Source organism: Thalassophryne amazonica, chromosome 9 (genome assembly GCF_902500255.1).
Source record: "Thalassophryne amazonica chromosome 9, fThaAma1.1, whole genome shotgun sequence".
In the NCBI taxonomy this organism is placed as follows: Eukaryota; Metazoa; Chordata; class Actinopteri; order Batrachoidiformes; family Batrachoididae; genus Thalassophryne; species Thalassophryne amazonica.
Genome location: NC_047111.1, coordinates 3,122,772 through 3,141,705, shown reverse-complemented (window position 1 = coordinate 3,141,705; position 18,934 = coordinate 3,122,772). Strand labels below are relative to the sequence as shown.

General features: G+C 42.5%; 1 protein-coding gene across 1 annotated transcript in view; it reads left to right on the top strand.

Moving 5' to 3' along the window:
* Positions 1–18,934, top strand: part of vps26c (VPS26 endosomal protein sorting factor C) — an 82,717-nt gene that overhangs the window by 35,359 nt on the left and 28,424 nt on the right. Inside the window, 2 exon segments of the mRNA XM_034177492.1 lie at positions 7,894–8,043; positions 17,967–18,047. Coding sequence (XP_034033383.1) covers positions 7,894–8,043; positions 17,967–18,047 — 231 coding nt within the window.

The following is an 18,934-nucleotide window of genomic DNA, read 5'->3' as shown; positions in this document are numbered from 1 at the left end:
TGGACTATTGTAATTCATTATTATCAGGTTGTCCTAAAAGTTCCCTGAAAAGCCTTCAGTTAATTCAAAATGCTGCAGCTAGAGTTCTAACGGGGACTAGAAGGAGAGAGCATATCTCACCCGTATTGGCCTCTCTTCATTGGCTTCCTGTTAATTCTAGAATAGAATTTAAAATTCTTCTTCTTACTTATAAGGTTTTTAATAATCAGGTCCCATCTTATCTTAGGGACCTCATAGTACCATATCACCCCAATAGAGCGCTTCGCTCTCAGACTGCAGGCTTACTTGTAGTTCCTAGGGTTTGTAAGAGTAGAATGGGAGGCAGAGCCTTCAGCTTTCAGGCTCCTCTCCTGTGGAACCAGCTCCCAATTCGGATCAGGGAGACAGACACCCTCTCTACTTTTAAGATTAGGCTTAAAACTTTCCTTTTTGCTAAAGCTTATAGTTAGGGCTGGATCAGGTGACCCTGAACCATCCCTTAGTTATGCTGCTATAGACTTAGACTGCTGGGGGGTTCCCATGATGCACTGAGTGTTTCTTTCTCTTTTTGCTCTGTATGCACCACTCTGCATTTAATCATTAGTGATTGATCTCTGCTCCCCTCCACAGCATGTCTTTTTCCTGGTTCTCTCCCTCAGCCCCAACCAGTCCCAGCAGAAGACTGCCCCTCCCTGAGCCTGGTTCTGCTGGAGGTTTCTTCCTGTTAAAAGGGAGTTTTTCCTTCCCACTGTCGCCAAGTGCTTGCTCACAGGGGGTCGTTTTGACCGTTGGGGTTTTTACGTAATTATTGTATGGCCTTGCCTTACAATATAAAGCGCCTTGGGGCAACTGTTTGTTGTGATTTGGTGCTATATAAATAAAATTGATTGATTCATTGATTGAAAATATTCATCCATTTCTCTTTAGGCCAGTTGATGTGTTCTTTGGCAAATTGTAACCTCTTCTGCACATGTCTTTTATTTAACAGAGGGACTTTGCGGAGGATTCTTGCAAATAAATTAGCTTCACACAGGCGTCTTCTAACTGTCACAGCACTTACAGGTAACTCCAGACTGTCTTTGATCATCCTGGAGCTGATCAGTGGGTGAGCCTTTGCCATTCTGGTTATTCTTCTATCCATTTTGATGGTTGTTTTCTGTTTTCTTCCACGCGTCTCTGTTTTTTTTTTTTTTTTTTTTGTCCATTTTAAAGCATTGGAGATCATTGTAGATGAACAGCCTATAATTTTTTGCACCTGCATATAAGTTTTCCCCTCTCCAATCAACTTTTTAATCAAACTACGCTGTTCTTCTGAACAATGTCTTGAACGTCCCATTTTCCTCAGGCTTTCAAAGAGAAAAGCATGTTCATGAGGTGCTGGCTTCATCCTTAAATAGGGGACACCTGATTCACACCTGTTTGTTCCACAAAATTGACAAACTCACTGACTGAATGCCACACTACTATTATTGTGAACACCCCCTTTTCTACTTTTTTTTAATAATAGCCCAATTTCATAGCCTTAAGAGTGTGCATATCATGAATGCTTGGTCTTGTTGGATTTGTGAGAATCTACTGAATCTACTGGTACCTTGTTTCCCATGTAACAATAAGAAATATACTCAAAACCTGGATTAATCTTTTTAGTCACGTAGCACTACTGTTATTCTCAACACTACTGTAGGCTCCCCCACCCCCTGAAGCTTTGGCGTTATGGGCTTATAAGAGGCCTTCTTTGTCAGTCTAAATATACCAAAATGTGAAGTCCAGACAGAAGAAGAGAACATCTCTGCACTTCAAAATGTGAGGGAAGTGTCTCCAAAAATTCTATCAATTTGAGGTTGAAGCTACAGAGGAGACTTTCATCTGGTTAAAAGTCCTGAGGGTCCAGCTCACCTGTCATCTCTGCAAACTCACACTTGCTTCTACGCTTATATAAATAAAACAAAGGCTCTTTCAGCAGCAACTTTATTATTTGGAAAAGCTGTTTCCTTTTATATTTTAAGAGCCAGTTTTTAGAAGTGTCAGGCAGGTTTCTATTAGAGTGTGATTCATGGCCCCTTCACATTTGTCCCCAAAAAGATTTTATGGGTTACATTATTTTTTAGTTACATTAGTTTATGGCATACATTAGTAAGGAACAGAAATCACATTTTGTATCCTTGATAAGGTCCACTGTTTTATGGGGTCCTGGAAATTTGGGGTCAAAATGGCAAAATCATAAAATTTAGATTTTTGAATGCTCATATTTCCAAGTGCCCTGAGTGAGCCAAATTCTTTCTTTTTCATCACTGTTAGTCTGTCAGGTATGGACTGTCCAAAAATGTGAAAAGTTTGGTGGCTAACTCAGGGCGTAGCCCACAGGTGGCACTGCAAATCGTTTTTTTTTTTTTTTTTTTTTTTTTTTTTTTGTGTCATTCTGCACATTTTCACAGGGGTGGTGTGGCCTGCGCCCTTCATCTGCCAAGATCTTTTATGCATTTGATGATAGATTAGTACCTCTTACTTTGATTTTGATGAACATTTTGGCAACTGACTTTGGGCGCACAAGTACAGGGGGCGCTTTTTGTTGCCAAAATGTGAAATTACCACTTTTTTGCAATGTGATTTCCCCATGTGCCTTAAGTCAAAAGTGATGAAATATGGCTCATATTGTCACTCAGCATCTCTAGTTTCAGTGGTAGAGGGTTTTTTGTGGCTGGTTTTGGTATTGACCCTTTTTGCACCATTTTTGTTGGACCACTTCACGAAGAGTCCAGATATGGTAAACTGGCAACTTCCTCCGATTTTCATGAAACTTGCAGAATTTGCTCCCATAACAGGGTAAAGGGGCCTCTGTAAGTTTGAGTGCAGTATGGCAAGCCATTCTGGCTGTAGGCTGCCACCTGGTGGCCAGATACAAACTAAAATGAAAAATAAATGAGGCTTGCTTCTTATGAAGAATCTGATGAGAATAGGACAAATGGTTCATGACATATATGACATTCATGACTATATATATATATATCAATCAATTTTTTTATATAGCGCCAAATCACAACAAACAGTTGCCCCAAGGCGCTTTATATTGTAAGGCAAGGCCATACAATAATTATGTAAAACCCCAACGGTCAAAACGACCCCCTGTGAGCAAGCACTTGGCTACAGTGGGAAGGAAAAACTCCCTTTTAACAGGAAGAAACCTCCAGCAGAACCAGGCTCAGGGAGGGGCAGTCTTCTGCTGGGACTGGTTGGGGCTGAGGGAGAGAACCAGGAAAAAGACATGCTGTGGAGGGGAGCAGAGATCGATCACTAATGATTAAATGCAGAGTGGTGCATACAGAGCAAAAAGAGAAAGAAACAGTGCATCATGGGAACCCCCCAGCAGTCTACGTCTATAGCAGCATAACTAAGGGATGGTTCAGGGTCACCTGATCCAGCCCTAACTATAAGCTTTAGCAAAAAGGAAAGTTTTAAGCCCAATATTAAAAGTAGAGAGGGTGTCTGTCTCCCTGATCTGAATTGGGAGCTGGTTCCACAGGAGAGGAGCCTGAAAGCTGAAGGCTCTGCCTCCCATTCTACTCTTACAAACCCTAGGAACTACAAGTAAGCCTGCAGTCTGAGAGCGAAGCGCTCTATTGGGGTGATATGGTACTACGAGGTCCCTAAGATAAGATGGGACCTGATTATTCAAAACCTTATAAGTAAGAAGAAGAATTTTAAATTCTATTCTAGAATTAACAGGAAGCCAATGAAGAGAGGCCAATATGGGTGAGATATGCTCTCTCCTTCTAGTCCCCGTCAGTACTCTAGCTGCAGCATTTTGAATTAACTGAAGGCTTTTTAGGGAACTTTTAGGACAACCTGATAATAATGAATTACAATAGTCCAGCCTAGAGGAAATAAATGCATGAATTAGTTTTTCAGCATCACTCTGAGACAAGACCTTTCTGATTTTAGAGATATTGCGTAAATGCAAAAAAGCAGTCCTACATATTTGTTTAATATGCGCTTTGAATGACATATCCTGATCAAAAATGACTCCAAGATTTCTCACAGTATTACTAGAGGTCAGGGTAATGCCATCCAGAGTAAGGATCTGGTTAGACACCATGTTTCTAAGATTTGTGGGGCCAAGTACAATAACTTCAGTTTTATCTGAGTTTAAAAGCAGGAAATTAGAGGTCATCCATGTCTTTGTCTGTAAGACAATCCTGCAGTTTAGCTAATTGGTGTGTGTCCTCTGGCTTCATGGATAGATAAAGCTGGGTATCATCTGCGTAACAATGAAAATTTAAGCAATACCGTCTAATAATACTGCCTAAGGGAAGCATATATAAAGTGAATAAAATTGGTCCTAGCACAGAACCTTGTGGAACTCCATAATTAACTTTAGTCTGTGAAGAAGATTCCCCATTTACATGAACAAATTGTAATCTATTAGACAAATATGATTCAAACCACCGCAGCGCAGTGCCTTTAATACCTATGGCATGCTCTAATCTCTGTAATAAAATTTTATGGTCAACAGTATCAAAAGCAGCACTGAGGTCTAACAGAACAAGCACAGAGATGAGTCCACTGTCCGAGGCCATAAGAAGATTTGTAACCTTCACTAATGCTGTTTCTGTACTATGATGAATTCTAAAACCTGACTGAAACTCTTCAAATAGACCATTCCTCTGCAGATGATCAGTTAGCTGTTTTACAACTACCCTTTCAAGAATTTTTGAGAGAAAAGGAAGGTTGGAGATTGGCCTATAATTAGCTAAGATAGCTGGGTCAAGTGATGGCTTTTTAAGTAATGGTTTAATTACTGCCACCTTAAAAGCCTGTGGGACATAGCCAACTAACAAAGATAGATTGATCATATTTAAGATCGAAGCATTAAATAATGGTAGGGCTTCCTTGAGCAGCCTGGTAGGAATGGGGTCTAATAAACATGTTGATGGTTTGGATGAAGTAACTAATGAAAATAACTCAGACAGAACAATCGGAGAGAAAGAGTCTAACCAAATACCGGCATCACTGAAAGCAGCCAAAGATAACGATACGTCTTTGGGATGGTTATGAGTAATTTTTTCTCTAATAGTTAAAATTTTGTTAGCAAAGAAAGTCTTGAAGTCATTACTAGTTAAAGTTAATGGAATACTCAGCTCAATAGAGCTCTGACTCTTTGTCAGCCTGGCTACAGTGCTGAAAAGAAACCTGGGGTTGTTCTTATTTTCTTCAATTAGTGATGAGTAGAAAGATGTCCTAGCTTTACGGAGGGCTTTTTTTATAGAGCAACAGACTCTTTTTCCAGGCTAAGTGAAGATCTTCTAAATTAGTGAGATGCCATTTCCTCTCCAACTTACGGGTTATCTGCTTTAAGCTACGAGTTTGTGAGTTATACCACGAGTCAGACACTTCTGATTTAAAGCTCTCTTTTTCAGAGGAGCTACAGCATCCAAAGTTGTCTTCAATGAGGATGTAAAACTATTGACGAGATACTCTATCTCCCTTACAGAGTTTAGGTAGCTACTCTGCACTGTGTTGTTATATGGCATTAGAGAACATAAAGAAGGAATCATATCCTTAAACCTAGTTACAGCGCTTTCTGAAAGACTTCTAGTGTAATGAAACTTATTCCCTACTGCTGGGTAGTCCATCAGAGTAAATGTAAATGTTATTAAGAAATGATCAGACAGAAGGGAGTTTTCAGGGAATACTGTTAAGTCTTCTATTTCCATACCATAAGTCAGAACAAGATCTAAGATATGATTAAAGTGGTGGGTGGACTCATTTACTTTTTGAGCAAAGCCAATAGAGTCTAATAATAGATTAAATGCAGTGTTGAGGCTGTCATTCTCAGCATCTGTGTGGATGTTAAAATCGCCCACTATAATTATCTTATCTGAGCTAAGCACTAAGTCAGACAAAAGGTCTGAAAATTCACAGAGAAACTCACAGTAACGACCAGGTGGACGATAGATAATAACAAATAAATCTGGTTTTTGGGACTTCCAATTTGGATGGACAAGACTAAGAGACAAGCTTTCAAATGAATTAAAGCTCTGTCTGGGTTTTTGATTAATTAATAAGCTGGAATGGAAGATTGCTGCTAATCCTCTGCCCCGGCCCGTGCTACGAGCATTCTGACAGTTAGTGTGACTCGGGGGTGTTGACTCATTTAAACTAACATATTCATCCTGCTGTAACCAGGTTTCTGTTAGGCAGAGTAAATCAATATGTTGATCAATTATTATATCATTTACCAACAGGGACTTAGAAGAGAGAGACCTAATGTTTAATAGACCACATTTAACTGTTTTAGTCTGTGGTGCAGTTGAAGGTGCTATATTATTTTTTCTTTTGAATTTTTATGCTTAATAGATTTTTGCTGGTTATTGGTAGTCTGGGAGCAGGCACCGTCTCTACGGGGATGGGGTAATGAGGGGATGGCAGGGGGAGAGAAGCTGCAGAGAGGTGTGTAAGACTACAACTCTGCTTCCTGGTCCCAACCCTGGATAGTCACGGTTTGGAGGATTTAAGAAAATTGGCCAGATTTCTAGAAATGAGAGCTGCTCCATCCAAAGTGGGATGGATGCCCAGAAGCTTTGCCAATTATCTATGAAGCCCACCTCATTTTTTGGACACCACTCAGACAGCCAGCAATTCAAGGAGAACATGCGGCTAAACATGTCACTCCCGGTCCGATTGGGGAGGGGCCCAGAGAAACTACAGAGTCCGACATTGTTTTTGCAAAGTTACACACCGATTTAATGTTAATTTTAGTGACCCTCCGATTGGCGTAACCGGGTGTCATTACTGCCGACGTGAATTACAATCTTACCAAATTTACGCTTAGCCTTAGCCAGCAGTTTCAAATTTCCTTCAATGTCGCCTGCTCTGGCCCCCGGAAGACAATTGACTATGGTTGCTGGTGTCGCTAACTTCACATTTCTCAAAACAGAGTCGCCAATAACCAATAATGTGTCGTCGAGTGGGGAAAAACGGTTAGAGATGTGAACGGGTTGGCGGTGTACACGGGGCTTCTGTTTAGAACTACGCTTCCTCCTCACAGTCACCCAGTCAGCCTGCTTTCCCGGCTGCTCGGGATCTGCCAGGGGGGAACTAACGGCGGCTAAGCTACCTTGGTCCGCACCGACTACAGGGGCCTGGCTAACTGTAGAATTTTCCACGGTGCGGAGCCGAGTCTCCAATTCGCCCAGCCTGGCCTCCAAAGCTACGAATAAGCTACATTTATTACAAGTACCGTTACTGCTAAAGGAGGCCGAGGAATAACTAAACATTTCACACCCAAAGCAGAAAAGTGCGGGAGAGACAGGAGAAGCCGCCATGCTAAATCGGCTAAGAGCTAGTAGCTACGCTAAGCTAGCGGATTCCTAAAAACACGCAAAGTGAATAATGTGTAAATAATTTAGAGGTGATTCAGCAGAAGGAGTGCTTTAGTTAAGGCACGTAAAGATTACACTGGGAAACAAATCGTAATCTAGATAACTAGATCAATCTAACTGCGCAGATTAAACAGCTAACAGATACAGAAAAACACCGCTGTGCTCCGGAACAGGAAGTGATACAATACCGCAGTGAGAGCCAACCACCAGTAGAGGCAAGCAAGAGAGCATATATATATATATATATATATATATATATATATATATATATATATATATATATATATATATATATATATATATATATATATATATATATATATATATATATAGTTATTTGAAAGTGTTTATTTTAGCCAAATTCTATGTGGCGCTTTGTGTTTTCCGGAAGGCACAATATTAGTAATATTGATAACATAACAGTAATTTCAGTGTTTATGGTGCGTTTACCTGCCGTGACTCTGATGTGATGAGATGTCGTATGAACCTGATATGTGCCGTCTTCCTGTGTGAACATTCCTTTCGTGTGTTGCAGCCTATTCAGCTGATCAGCAGAAACATTGAGGTGGCAAAGGCGGGAAAGATCCCAGCGGGCAAGACGGAGATACCGTTTGAGTTCCCGCTGCACACAAAGGTCAACAAACAGCTGTATGAGACCTACCATGGAGTTTTTGTCAACATTCAGGTAAACATACGGGGGTTGTCATTATAGCTGGGTCCACAAGTATATGGACAGTCAAAATGTTGTAGTGTTGACTTTTAGCTTGAATTCAAGGGCTTTAACACACCTGTCACATTAAGGATTTAGGAATTTAGGAATTACAGCCATTTTATTCCCCATCCCTCCGTCTTCAGAGCTCATAAGTAATTGGACAGACTAAATATAAGGATTATGGTTGATGTGAGTCTTAACTTTTTCAGCCACTTTAGACCAGTTGGTGGATGGACACATGACAGTTTTCTTTGACTTCATTTCCATCAGTCATTAAATACGAACTGTGTGGTACATTCTGTGGCTGTGATTGGAGATATCTGCAGAGTCCAGCTCCTACCACCAACTCCTTCAAGGAGAAAGCAGTTACTCTTAAAACTGACATTAAACAAGCTTCTTTTAATGTCAGTTTTGCATTAATAGCTTCATCCTTGGTCCACAACCTGCTAGTGATGTCATGTTTTTATTTGAAGCCTTCAAAGACCATCAATTTTTCGGTTGTGATCTGATGGACACTTAAAATAAGTTTGTGCCAGGTTTGTACATTTGGGTTGACTACAGGAGATTCCTGGTTCTAGTCCACCCCTGCCCATTCTCCATGTAATGTGGAGTGACATCAGGAAGGACATTAAACCTGTTTCGAATCAACATGGAGATCCTTATTGGATCTGCTGTGCTGACCCTGGGCAGAAAAGGAGAAGCTGAAAGAACGGACTAATTTGGGTCTTTTCCTGAATGAAGGGAGGCCAAATTTGACATTATATCAACAAATACATCATTGGTACATCGGTCTGTATGGTGCCATGGATCTTCAGGAAGAAGCATGAATGTGTTGCTGACCTTCTCCAGCTGCTGGGGTCATCAACACTGAGGTGTGTTGGATCATGATCAGAGAAATGCACCACATTGCCAAATTGTTAAATCTGAGACTCTCTCACAATGCAAGTCATCCTCCTCATCAGTCTTCCCTAAGAAACCGCTTGTTTGACACCAAGTCAAAATCAGGGAGGCTGTTGAAGTCCTTTAAGCCTGGCTTCTTAAAAAATTAAATTGAAGATTTTGAAGAAATAGATTTTCTTCGTGTCTGTGGTTATTGTGACAAACAGAGATCTCGTCAGTCAATAAAATGTTATCAAATCAACATCTCATGAATAAAACACTGAGCTTCACACATGACATGAATGAGGCCGAATGGCGCATGAAGGAAGATTCGAATGGCACTCCTGAAAAATCTGAGCCGCACTCAAACGCCTCGTACAGCAGTTGGCACAACCACAACCAGTTGGCACATGCGCTCTACGTTCTCATTGCGCTCATGCTGGAAACCCAATCGAACAGCGTCAAGATGAGTTCGTACTGCCATCTGACCGGGGTCGCACCATTCATACAGCTTATCGTACACAGGTCAGACCATGTGGACCATGGTCGAGGGGCTGCACGAAATGATTGGCCATGTCAAACCCTGCCCGAATGTCGCGATTGAGCCAGCCTTTACGCCAGTGGATGAATGAGGGCGAATGGCGGACGAATGGCCATTCGGCCCACACTTGGCCAGAGTCGAGGTGCCCCCCACGAACTTCCAACAGCAGTCGCTGGGCACTTAGAAAATGCGGCCCATTCCTGTGGCCAGCATGAATGTAGTTCCCAGGACACCACTGTCGAGGTGGCAACAGCTCAAAAGGCAGCCAGTGTGTCGTGTCCACCCTCCAGGCACCATGACTGGCATGCGAGTGTGTCGTGCTCTCATGGTCATGGGTTGGATGTCAGTCGAAATCAAGCAGAGAGGGAGCTGCCCACAGCCAGTGACTGCATTCCTGCAGCTTGCGCTGCTCCACAAAGCTGGGGAACACATATTGTCACATATCACACATCACCTTTACAGCTTGGGACTCCGATGAGGGCGGTCACATCTCCTCCACTCTCCCTTATCTCTGCTCTCTGCTTTTAACCTTCAAGTCCCTACTTCACCAGACTGTGAATTCCTCAAATTATATTGGATACTGGATCTATTGGACTACTATTGGATTAACCATGGAATTGATCAGCTGGTCTCTGAACGCTATTGACACCATTTTTTTTCTACAAGAAGTTCAGGACCGGGATATCTTACCTGCCCAGATGGAACGTATCCTGTGGGCTATGTTCTCGACTCCTGGGGGTCTTGGCGTGTTGCATGCTTGGCGCCTTTCTCCGTTGAGGACCTCGAGGATTTATTCATTTTTGGTCTTATGGTAGCAGGGCTGGTACTTTTTGGCTTATGTGCTGACCTGATCTAGCGGAAAATTGGCAAGACAGGGCCGTGGTGATTAACGAGGTTGGCAAGGAAGTGCATTCTCAGACTGCGATGACTCTTGAACTCAGACACAAATTGGATGACATCTTGGAGCAGATGCGTGCCTTCCAGTTGAAGCTGAAGATTTCAGAGGCCGGTGAATATTCTTAATTCATAATTGGGATTTGGTTGTTCAAGTGGAACTGTTAAAAAGTGTTTTTCACTGCTCAAACCATAACATTACAGGCTTATCAAGCCTGAAGGTCAAATTGTCCGACTGTTTTCCTCCAGAGGGATTTGTTTCGGCCTGGGGAACATTGGCTGTTTCTTATATCACCTCACAAAGACAGTAAACTGCTTTCATAGGACTGAAGCATGCTCCACCCCACCCCCACCCCATCAAACAACAGTCCCCACTCCAGCTTCTGCTTACATCATTCCTTTCCCCTTCTACGGTGTGGTGGAGTTTTAGTTGCAGCCCCCGTTCTTCCCCCCAAGCTGACGGCGGCGCATCTCAGGGTTGCTGCGTGGTCTTCACCCACTTGCCTCAATTCGGATAACGGACTTCTTCAAACTTAGTGCACATAAACAATGTCAAATGTGTTTGTGCTGCCTTTAATTCTGATGTGTGCCATTATTACGGTAAACAAGTAATAATTGTGGACTAATTGTTGTTTGAGGTAACTGGAGTGTAAACGTAATTTCTCCACTGTGAGATCAATAAAGTATATCTCATCTCATATGCTCCACCTATGTACAAGGCACGGTGGTGCATGCGTGTCTGCAAATGATGACAGAATGGGGGAAAATAAAAACAAACAAGATCACCTTTGGATCGCCCCCAGCCACGTCCCAGTGGGCACGCTGATAATCATGCAGCCAGACTGGGTCAGCTGAAATTGTTTGTGTGACCTTAGTGATCAGCCAGCTAGTGAGACTAATGTTACGTCCAACACATAAGATATAATCCACATGACACAGTGTCCTTCAGTGCACCACATGGCAAGTGGCCTGAGACACTCTCTCACCTCCATGTGGCCGGCTGATGTGTTCATGATGTGAGCGTGTGGGCGCCTCCTGTCCGTGCAGTCAGAGCTGCTCCAGGCGGGTGACCCGCAGCAGCCATGAACTTCACTGGCCTGACCTCTGGTCACTGCGTTTGCGAGGGAGGGAAGGATGTATTTATTTCACTTCATATCATTCATGCATCATATCATATCATCACTCTGCATTTAATCATTAGTGATTGATCTCTGCTCCCCTCCACAGCATGTCTTTTTCCTGGTTCTCTCCCTCAGCCCCAACCAGTCCCAGCAGAAGACTGCCCCTCCCTGAGCCTGGTTCTGCTGGAGGTTTCTTCCTGTTAAAAGGGAGTTTTTCCTTCACAGGGGGTCGTTTTGACCATTGGGGTTTTACATAATTATTGTATGGCCTTGCCTTACAATATAAAGCGCCTTGGGGCAACTGTTTGTTGTGATTTGGCGCTATATAAAAACAAAAAATTGATTGATTGATTGATTCATGTCATTCTATTAATTCCTTGTTTACTTCCATGGGCATGGTTCATGAACAAAAAGGAACAGACGGATGATGATTTGTATATTTTCTGCTCTTTATAACAGGAATTAGATATTTTAACAGACAAAATGAAATCCATTTGTTTCCTCAATTCCAGCACAGATTCCCAGCGTCAAGTCATCAGGTATCAATTAAACATAATTACCAGTAACATGATTGTCTTAGATTTGAACAGGACCTTCATTGTTCTCATAATGTTCTGTAGTCCCTCTTTATTTGGAACTTACATACTTTCTTTGATTTAAGAACATTTGCTTCCGCTGCTGTGACGGTGCGATGTGCTATCACACCTCTCACCGTGGTCACATTCTGTTCATGCGCGTGCACACGATCGTGCACGAAACTGTCACCGTGGGATCGTACGGCATCCATACAGGCTGTCCGACCATCTGTCCCCCCCGACTGCAGCTGGAATTTTTCAGGTTTTGCCCTTTTTGGCCTGATTCACCCAACTTCATGTTATGTGTGAAGGGGCCTTTTTTCTTTTGTCTTAATTCAGCACATAAATGTATCTTTAAAAACAAACGCGGTTCCTGCGTGCCACGACACACAGACGAGACTTCCTAAAATTTCATGTGCTCACCTGAACTTGGAACAGCATGTTTCCCGATTGAGCCCTGAAATTTCACACTGATTCCCAGACGACGTGACTTCATGTTCTGAACATTATGGATCACTCATATTCATTTGATACGCATAGAAGACCACTGGCTGATGTTTCTTGTGCATGTTGACTAATTCACAGCTGTTTTCTCATGAAACAGCTTGGTTTTTATTCTTATTTCTCACTCTACATATCTGACAATGGTGATGCCACTGATGCTTCTTAGAAATTGAATAAAGGCAGAAACAGAGTGAATGGAAGGGACTGGCATGTGAGACAGCCCACCTGCCCACAGACTGGTGATCTTTCATGTGGCTGAAAGAGACAGATGCTGCCAGAACATTCTCTGATTTGTTGTCTTAAAAGCAATGGGACTGAGGTCCATGTACACCAGAGTGGGACACACAGACTTCACAATGCTTTACTGCCAAAACCGCCTTCTGTGGGTCTACTCCTTGTGAAAGCTTTGACCTGACACTTGTGTTGCCGGCATCCGCCGCTGACTTCAAAGGCGCCTCAAAGGTGCCAGCTAGCATGCCAGTCTGGCTTTCAATCCCTTAAATTTCCACAGGCATTTGTCCAGACAAACTTGGCTGGCAAAGGTCTGAAGGGGGATTATGTCAGGACATTTTTTCAAAAAGGTTATAAGCATTCTGAAATTAACTCCTCTCACATTTTGAGTAATAATTTCATGTAACTTTGTGCAAATGATGCAAATTATTTTCCAGCAGGGGATATTGTGATTGCAGAGCACTCTTTTTATCTTCAGCCTCAGTAACTAGGGGTGGGACCGATCCAATCCCGGATCGGTATCTGGTTCCGATACCAACATAATTGTCATATCCGAAAATAGAGATCCAACCCACGACATTTTCCGATACCGGAGAACTGCTGTCCTCTCAACTGCTGTTGTTTGCTCTCTGCTTGTTTGTTTTGTTTGCTGAGCGGGAGGAGGACGGGGAAAGTTTTTTGAAGCCGGGCTGTTTGAGAGCACTCTCTGCCGTAGTGTTTTAGCTGCAGTTAGTGGCAAATTTCTGCTCAGCTCTCGGGTTCAAATTGTCTGTTTGTTGAGCAAAAAAATTAAGTGAATTGTTGCTGAAAATGTGTGCTAAAATGTTAGCCACTTCAGCGTTCCCCAGGCTGTAAAACGCTATGAAAAGCAGCTCAGCGTCCAGCCGAGGAGGACAGTGAACAGAGACTCTGTCTGCTGAAAGGAAAAATGTCTCCATTAAAATCCTGCATGTGAGCGCCGATGATGATACATTTATTTTACAGTTGAAAGACTTTGTGTTTTCAAATAGTTTGAAGTTTGTGCAGCACAAAAACCGCTGTTTTCGAGAGGAAGAAAAAGAGAGAGACGGAGTGAAAGAGAAAGCGAGCGAGAGACGGACAGACAGACAGAAAGTGCTGTCTTTTCTCTTTTAAGTCTATATATAAACGGATTACAACGCACTCACGATTAAAAGGTGCCAAACATAAACAAAAACTATAAAAGCGTGGACCCTCTTTCTCTTAAAAGGCTTTATGTTACTCTGTGTGTCACGTTGGAAAGCGGTAGCTTTTGGATTAGCCTTTACATGGTTTATGTACATGCTCTAGTCTTCTTTTTTTTTTTTCTGGGGACGTTACAGCGCCACACAGAGACCTGGCATATGTATTACAATGTTAAACAAAGCTTCGAGGCACAGAATTTGCCTCAAACATTTTTTGTGATTGCATTATTCAAGTTATGAGTAATCGTTTTTTCTTAATGAGTTGGTGGAGCTGAATAAGAAAAACAATGAACGCAGAGAGCTGAAACAGAAAATGGTCCACTATTAATAACATACGGTAGATATTTCTGGAACAGCTCCATTGTTTTACAGTGAATGCCATTTTAATCACTCAGCGCACTTCTGGATTTAAAAAAAAAACAAAAAAAAAACACAATCTCTCAAAAATTAAGACTGGAGACAAAGTGTTTGTCATGTCTTTTCTGTGCAGTCTGAGCCCATAGAACAGAGCATCACGCTCCAGGAACATGCGCAGATGAGCTGGCTAAAAGGCCACTGCTCCAGAAAATAAGCATTCTTGACTTTCCCGAGAAGTCTGTTCAGCAGGACCACTGATCTAAATGAATCTGGAGTAGTGGGGAGGACTAAGGTATTTATCCCCCGATACCTGAATTTGGACCTCTGCCGATACTGATACTTTTCCGATCCGATACCAGAGCTCTGTTTTCTTTAATATTATTATAATCATTATTGTTGATTTTATATGCACATGGACGCGCCCCCCGTTGCTGTAGCCCCCCCCCCCCCCCCCCCACACACACTCACACTACCTCAATTCGGATGACAGACTATTTCAAGTTTAGCGCACATAAACAATCAAATGTATATGTGCGGTTGTTTTAATTCTGATGTGTGCCATTATTACATTCAAATAGTCATAATCATGGATTATTTTGTCTGAGGTAATCGGGTGTGAAGATAATTTTATTGCACTTGTAATGACAAGAAACCTTCATTCATTCATTCATTCATATGAGGATTTTCTTAAAAAGGAGACCTGAAAGTTGAGCTACAATGTCCCAGGTGGTGTATTTATGATGAAAGCCTAGATTTGATGTTTTGGTGAATGAATTAAGTACTTTTATTTTTATAGACTTTTACAGCCTTATTTTTATAGACTTAAAAGAGAAAGAAAAATGTCTGCATACTTAAATCCTTTATATATTTATTTAAAGGCCAAGCTTTTGGTCAACAGACCTTCCTCAGGGCTCAGTCACAAATGGAACATACAACACACATATCAATTAAGACTCATCAGGTGTTCAGTAACACCTGCACCGATGAGTTGTAGTCCAAGTGTAGTGGGAGTTGTAGTTCTTCCCATACTTCCTGTTTTCATAATTCCTCTACTCAAGGAAGCTAGGCATTAAATCTACACCAATACAGAATTACCCTCCACAAAAAAATATATTTACATGTCAACACACGTACATTCCAGCAGTATAAGTTCAAGATAACTGCATAAACATCAGCAAAAACTTCATAAACTGCAGTTTCAAGACTACACAAAATGTATACCTCCAATCATAACATGACACTCATGTTAAAGTCCACATTTAAGCCTTTAGGGTGTAGGGCATCCAAAGTATGGATCCAAAAAATTCCCTTTGGCATAGCACTTTATCCAAAAAATCCAAAATCCAAAAGCTACCGCTTTCCAACGTGACACACAGAGTAACATAAAGCCTTTTAAGCGAAAGAGGGTCCACACTGATCATCTGAAATAGACTGACTGTGCATTTAAAGAGAAGCAGTGCGTTTGTTTTTAAAAAACACACGGTCCGCTCTACGTGGGGACTGACTTGCCTGGAGGCCGGCTGCTGTCGCTCTCTGCCCGGTGTGAGTGGCTCAGCACTCACCGGGCGAGTCACAGCTCTGTCCCCGGCCACACTGACAAACAATTTCTGAAAGATCCTCTCAGCAAACGTCCACTCTTTCTTCCGTGTTTTGCTCAGACTCGTGTTTGACTTTTTAATTTTCGCTTTTTTGGGCAGCACACAACGCTACACAAACACTGTAACTTAAATAAAATAGTAATAATAATAAAAATAATGATAATAAACTGGTCCAACCCCTATCAAGGAGAGTGGTTCCAGAGCCGAAGCTTTGCGTGGAGGTGAGACCCATCAAATCTAACTGGTATCGCTCCACCTCCCGCATAAGCTCCGGCTCCTTCACCCACAGCGAGGTGATGTTCCACACCCCCAGAGCTAGCCCCTGCCACTCGGGTCTGGTCCGTTGAGGCCCTCGACTTTCACTGCCACCCAAAGGACAGCACACCCGACACCTGCGGTTCCCCCTGCGGGTGGTGAGCCCACAGAGTGGAGATGGAAAGTCCACGTTGCTTTTTTTGGGCTGTGCCTGACTGGTCTCCGTGGCAAGCCCAGCCACCAGGTGCTTGCTGATGGGCCCTACATCCAGGCCTGGCTCCAGATGAGGGTCCGGGCGTCCTCCGGGCCGGGTCCTCTACTTCATTTCATCATGGTGTCTTGTGAACCATTCTTTGTCTGACCTCTCGCCTGAGACCAATTTGTCATGGGAGATCCTACCAGGAGCACAAAGGCTCCAGACAACACAGCTCTCAGGTTCATAGGGGCACACAAACCTTTCCACCACGATAAGGTGATGGTTCCTGGAGAGGTGCCCTCCAACACTCACTGGATCAGTTCGCAGCCGAGTGTGAAGCGGCTGCGATGAGGATCAGCACTTCTAAATCTGAGGCCGTGGTTCTCAGCAGGAAACTGATGGATTGCCTACTCCGTGTAGGGAATACGGCCTTGCTCCAAGTGAAGGAGTTCAAGTACCTCGGGGTCTTGTTCACGAGTGAGGGGACAATGGAGCATGAGATTGGCCAGAGAATCGGCGCAGCAGGGACAGTATTGCATTCACGCTACCGTACTATTGTGACGAAAAGGGAGCTGAGCCAAAAGGCAAAGCTCTCGATCTACTGGTCAATCTTTGTTCCTACTCTCACCTATGGTCATGAGTGTTGGGTCATGACTGAAAGAACTAGATCGCGGGTACAAGTGGCCGAAATGGGCTCCCTCAGGAGGGTGGTTGGTGTCTCCCTTAGAGATAGGGTGAGAAGGTCGGTCATCCGTGGGGAGCTCGGAGTAGAGTTGCTGCTCCTTCTCATTGAAAGGAGTCAGTTGAGGTGGTTCGCATCTGGTAAGGATGCCTCCTGTGCGCCCCCCAACGGAGGTGTTCCAGGCACGTCCATCTGGGAGAAGACCCTGAGGAAGACCCAGAACTAGGTGGAGAGATTATATCTCCACACTGGCCTGGGAACACCTCAGGATACCCCAGTCAGAGGTGGTCAATGTGGCCTGGGAAAGGGAAGTCTGGGGTCCCCTGCTGGAGCTGTTTCCCCTGTGACCTGAACCCGGAATAGCGGTTGAAGATGAGTGATGAGTGAGTGATGATAATAAACTGACTTTGAGGCTTGCATATTCAACCTCCAGCTGAAATGTATCTGCTGAATTGCAGAGAAAGGGATTTTAAAAAAAATTAATGCAGGTCTTGCAAGCTTTAAAAAAAAAAAAAAAAAAAGGTTAAATTTTACAAGTTGGGGGAAAAAAAACCCCAAAACAAAAACCACATCCCATCGCCATTTCAGCAAAATGTCAACACTGGCACAGCAACATCGTGCCATTGCTTAGGGAGAGTCCTGGACTGTTGTTTAAAAACGCAGAAGTACCTTTTATCCAATTACTCAATTAATCGCCAGAATAATCGATAAAATACTTGATTACTTAAATAATCGATAGCTGCAGCCCTACTTTTTTGTTTGTTTTTAATGTAAGATGTTTAATAAAAAAAAAACTGAATTTGTCTAAGATATGGGTGGTGTCAGTTAAAATACTGTTGGAATTTGTGCTTTTCTTCCCAGTATACGTTGCGCTGTGATATGAAGCGCTCCCTGCTGGCCAAAGACCTGAGCAGGAACTGTGAGTTCATTGTCCACTGTCAGGTAAGATGTGCGTTGACTGCATTTTATTGGTTCTGTATCCTGTGTAGAGCAGGTATGTTGGTGGACAGGGGGTTAGACGACTTGTATGTATGCATGTATGTGGACTACTTGTCCTTGTACGCAGACACGTCCTTTAAGTGTCGCAAAGATGTGATGATCAAGCAAACATTTAACAATGTCATTTTCAAGCCTTAATGGCATATTTAAAACATGGATGTCCATATAAATAGAAAAGCTGAATGTAATATCATATACAACAACTTTGTCTCTGTGAAAAAGATATTAGCGCAATCCTCACAAATAAATACCCTCTAATATAGTTGAAATTCCCCAAATTAAAAATACTTAAATTTTAATTTTAATTCATGAAGTCACCAAAATCTCCCAAATAACAATAGTTAACTATTTTAGTAGATTTCTTTATAATTCATTAGAGGAATTATTAGGAAAATACTGAGGAAACATATCCCAAGGTCGTTTTAAATTATATATATTTAATTCAGTTGCTGGCATTGTGTTGCAGTACTGTTTCCTTATTTTCATAAAATTAGTCTTTATATAATACATCGTATGACTGGTTTGGTGCTAGCTTGGCATTAGGTGTAACTATCAAGGCGCTAACATGGCACATAACGTTAGCATGAGCAGAGCGCCTTCATTGTCAGCAACGAGATTTATATTGTGCTTAAAAAAGACACTTGTGGTGTCTTACATAACGTGATGGTAACATTAGCATGAAAACAACAACTGGCATCATTTAACATGATGCTAATATGAGTATGAAAATGTGCTCATGACGTATACCACAATTCTAACAGGCTTCACATAACGTGATGCTGATGGGCTAAAGTTAGAGTGAAAATTCACTAGCGTCACATTACATAGTG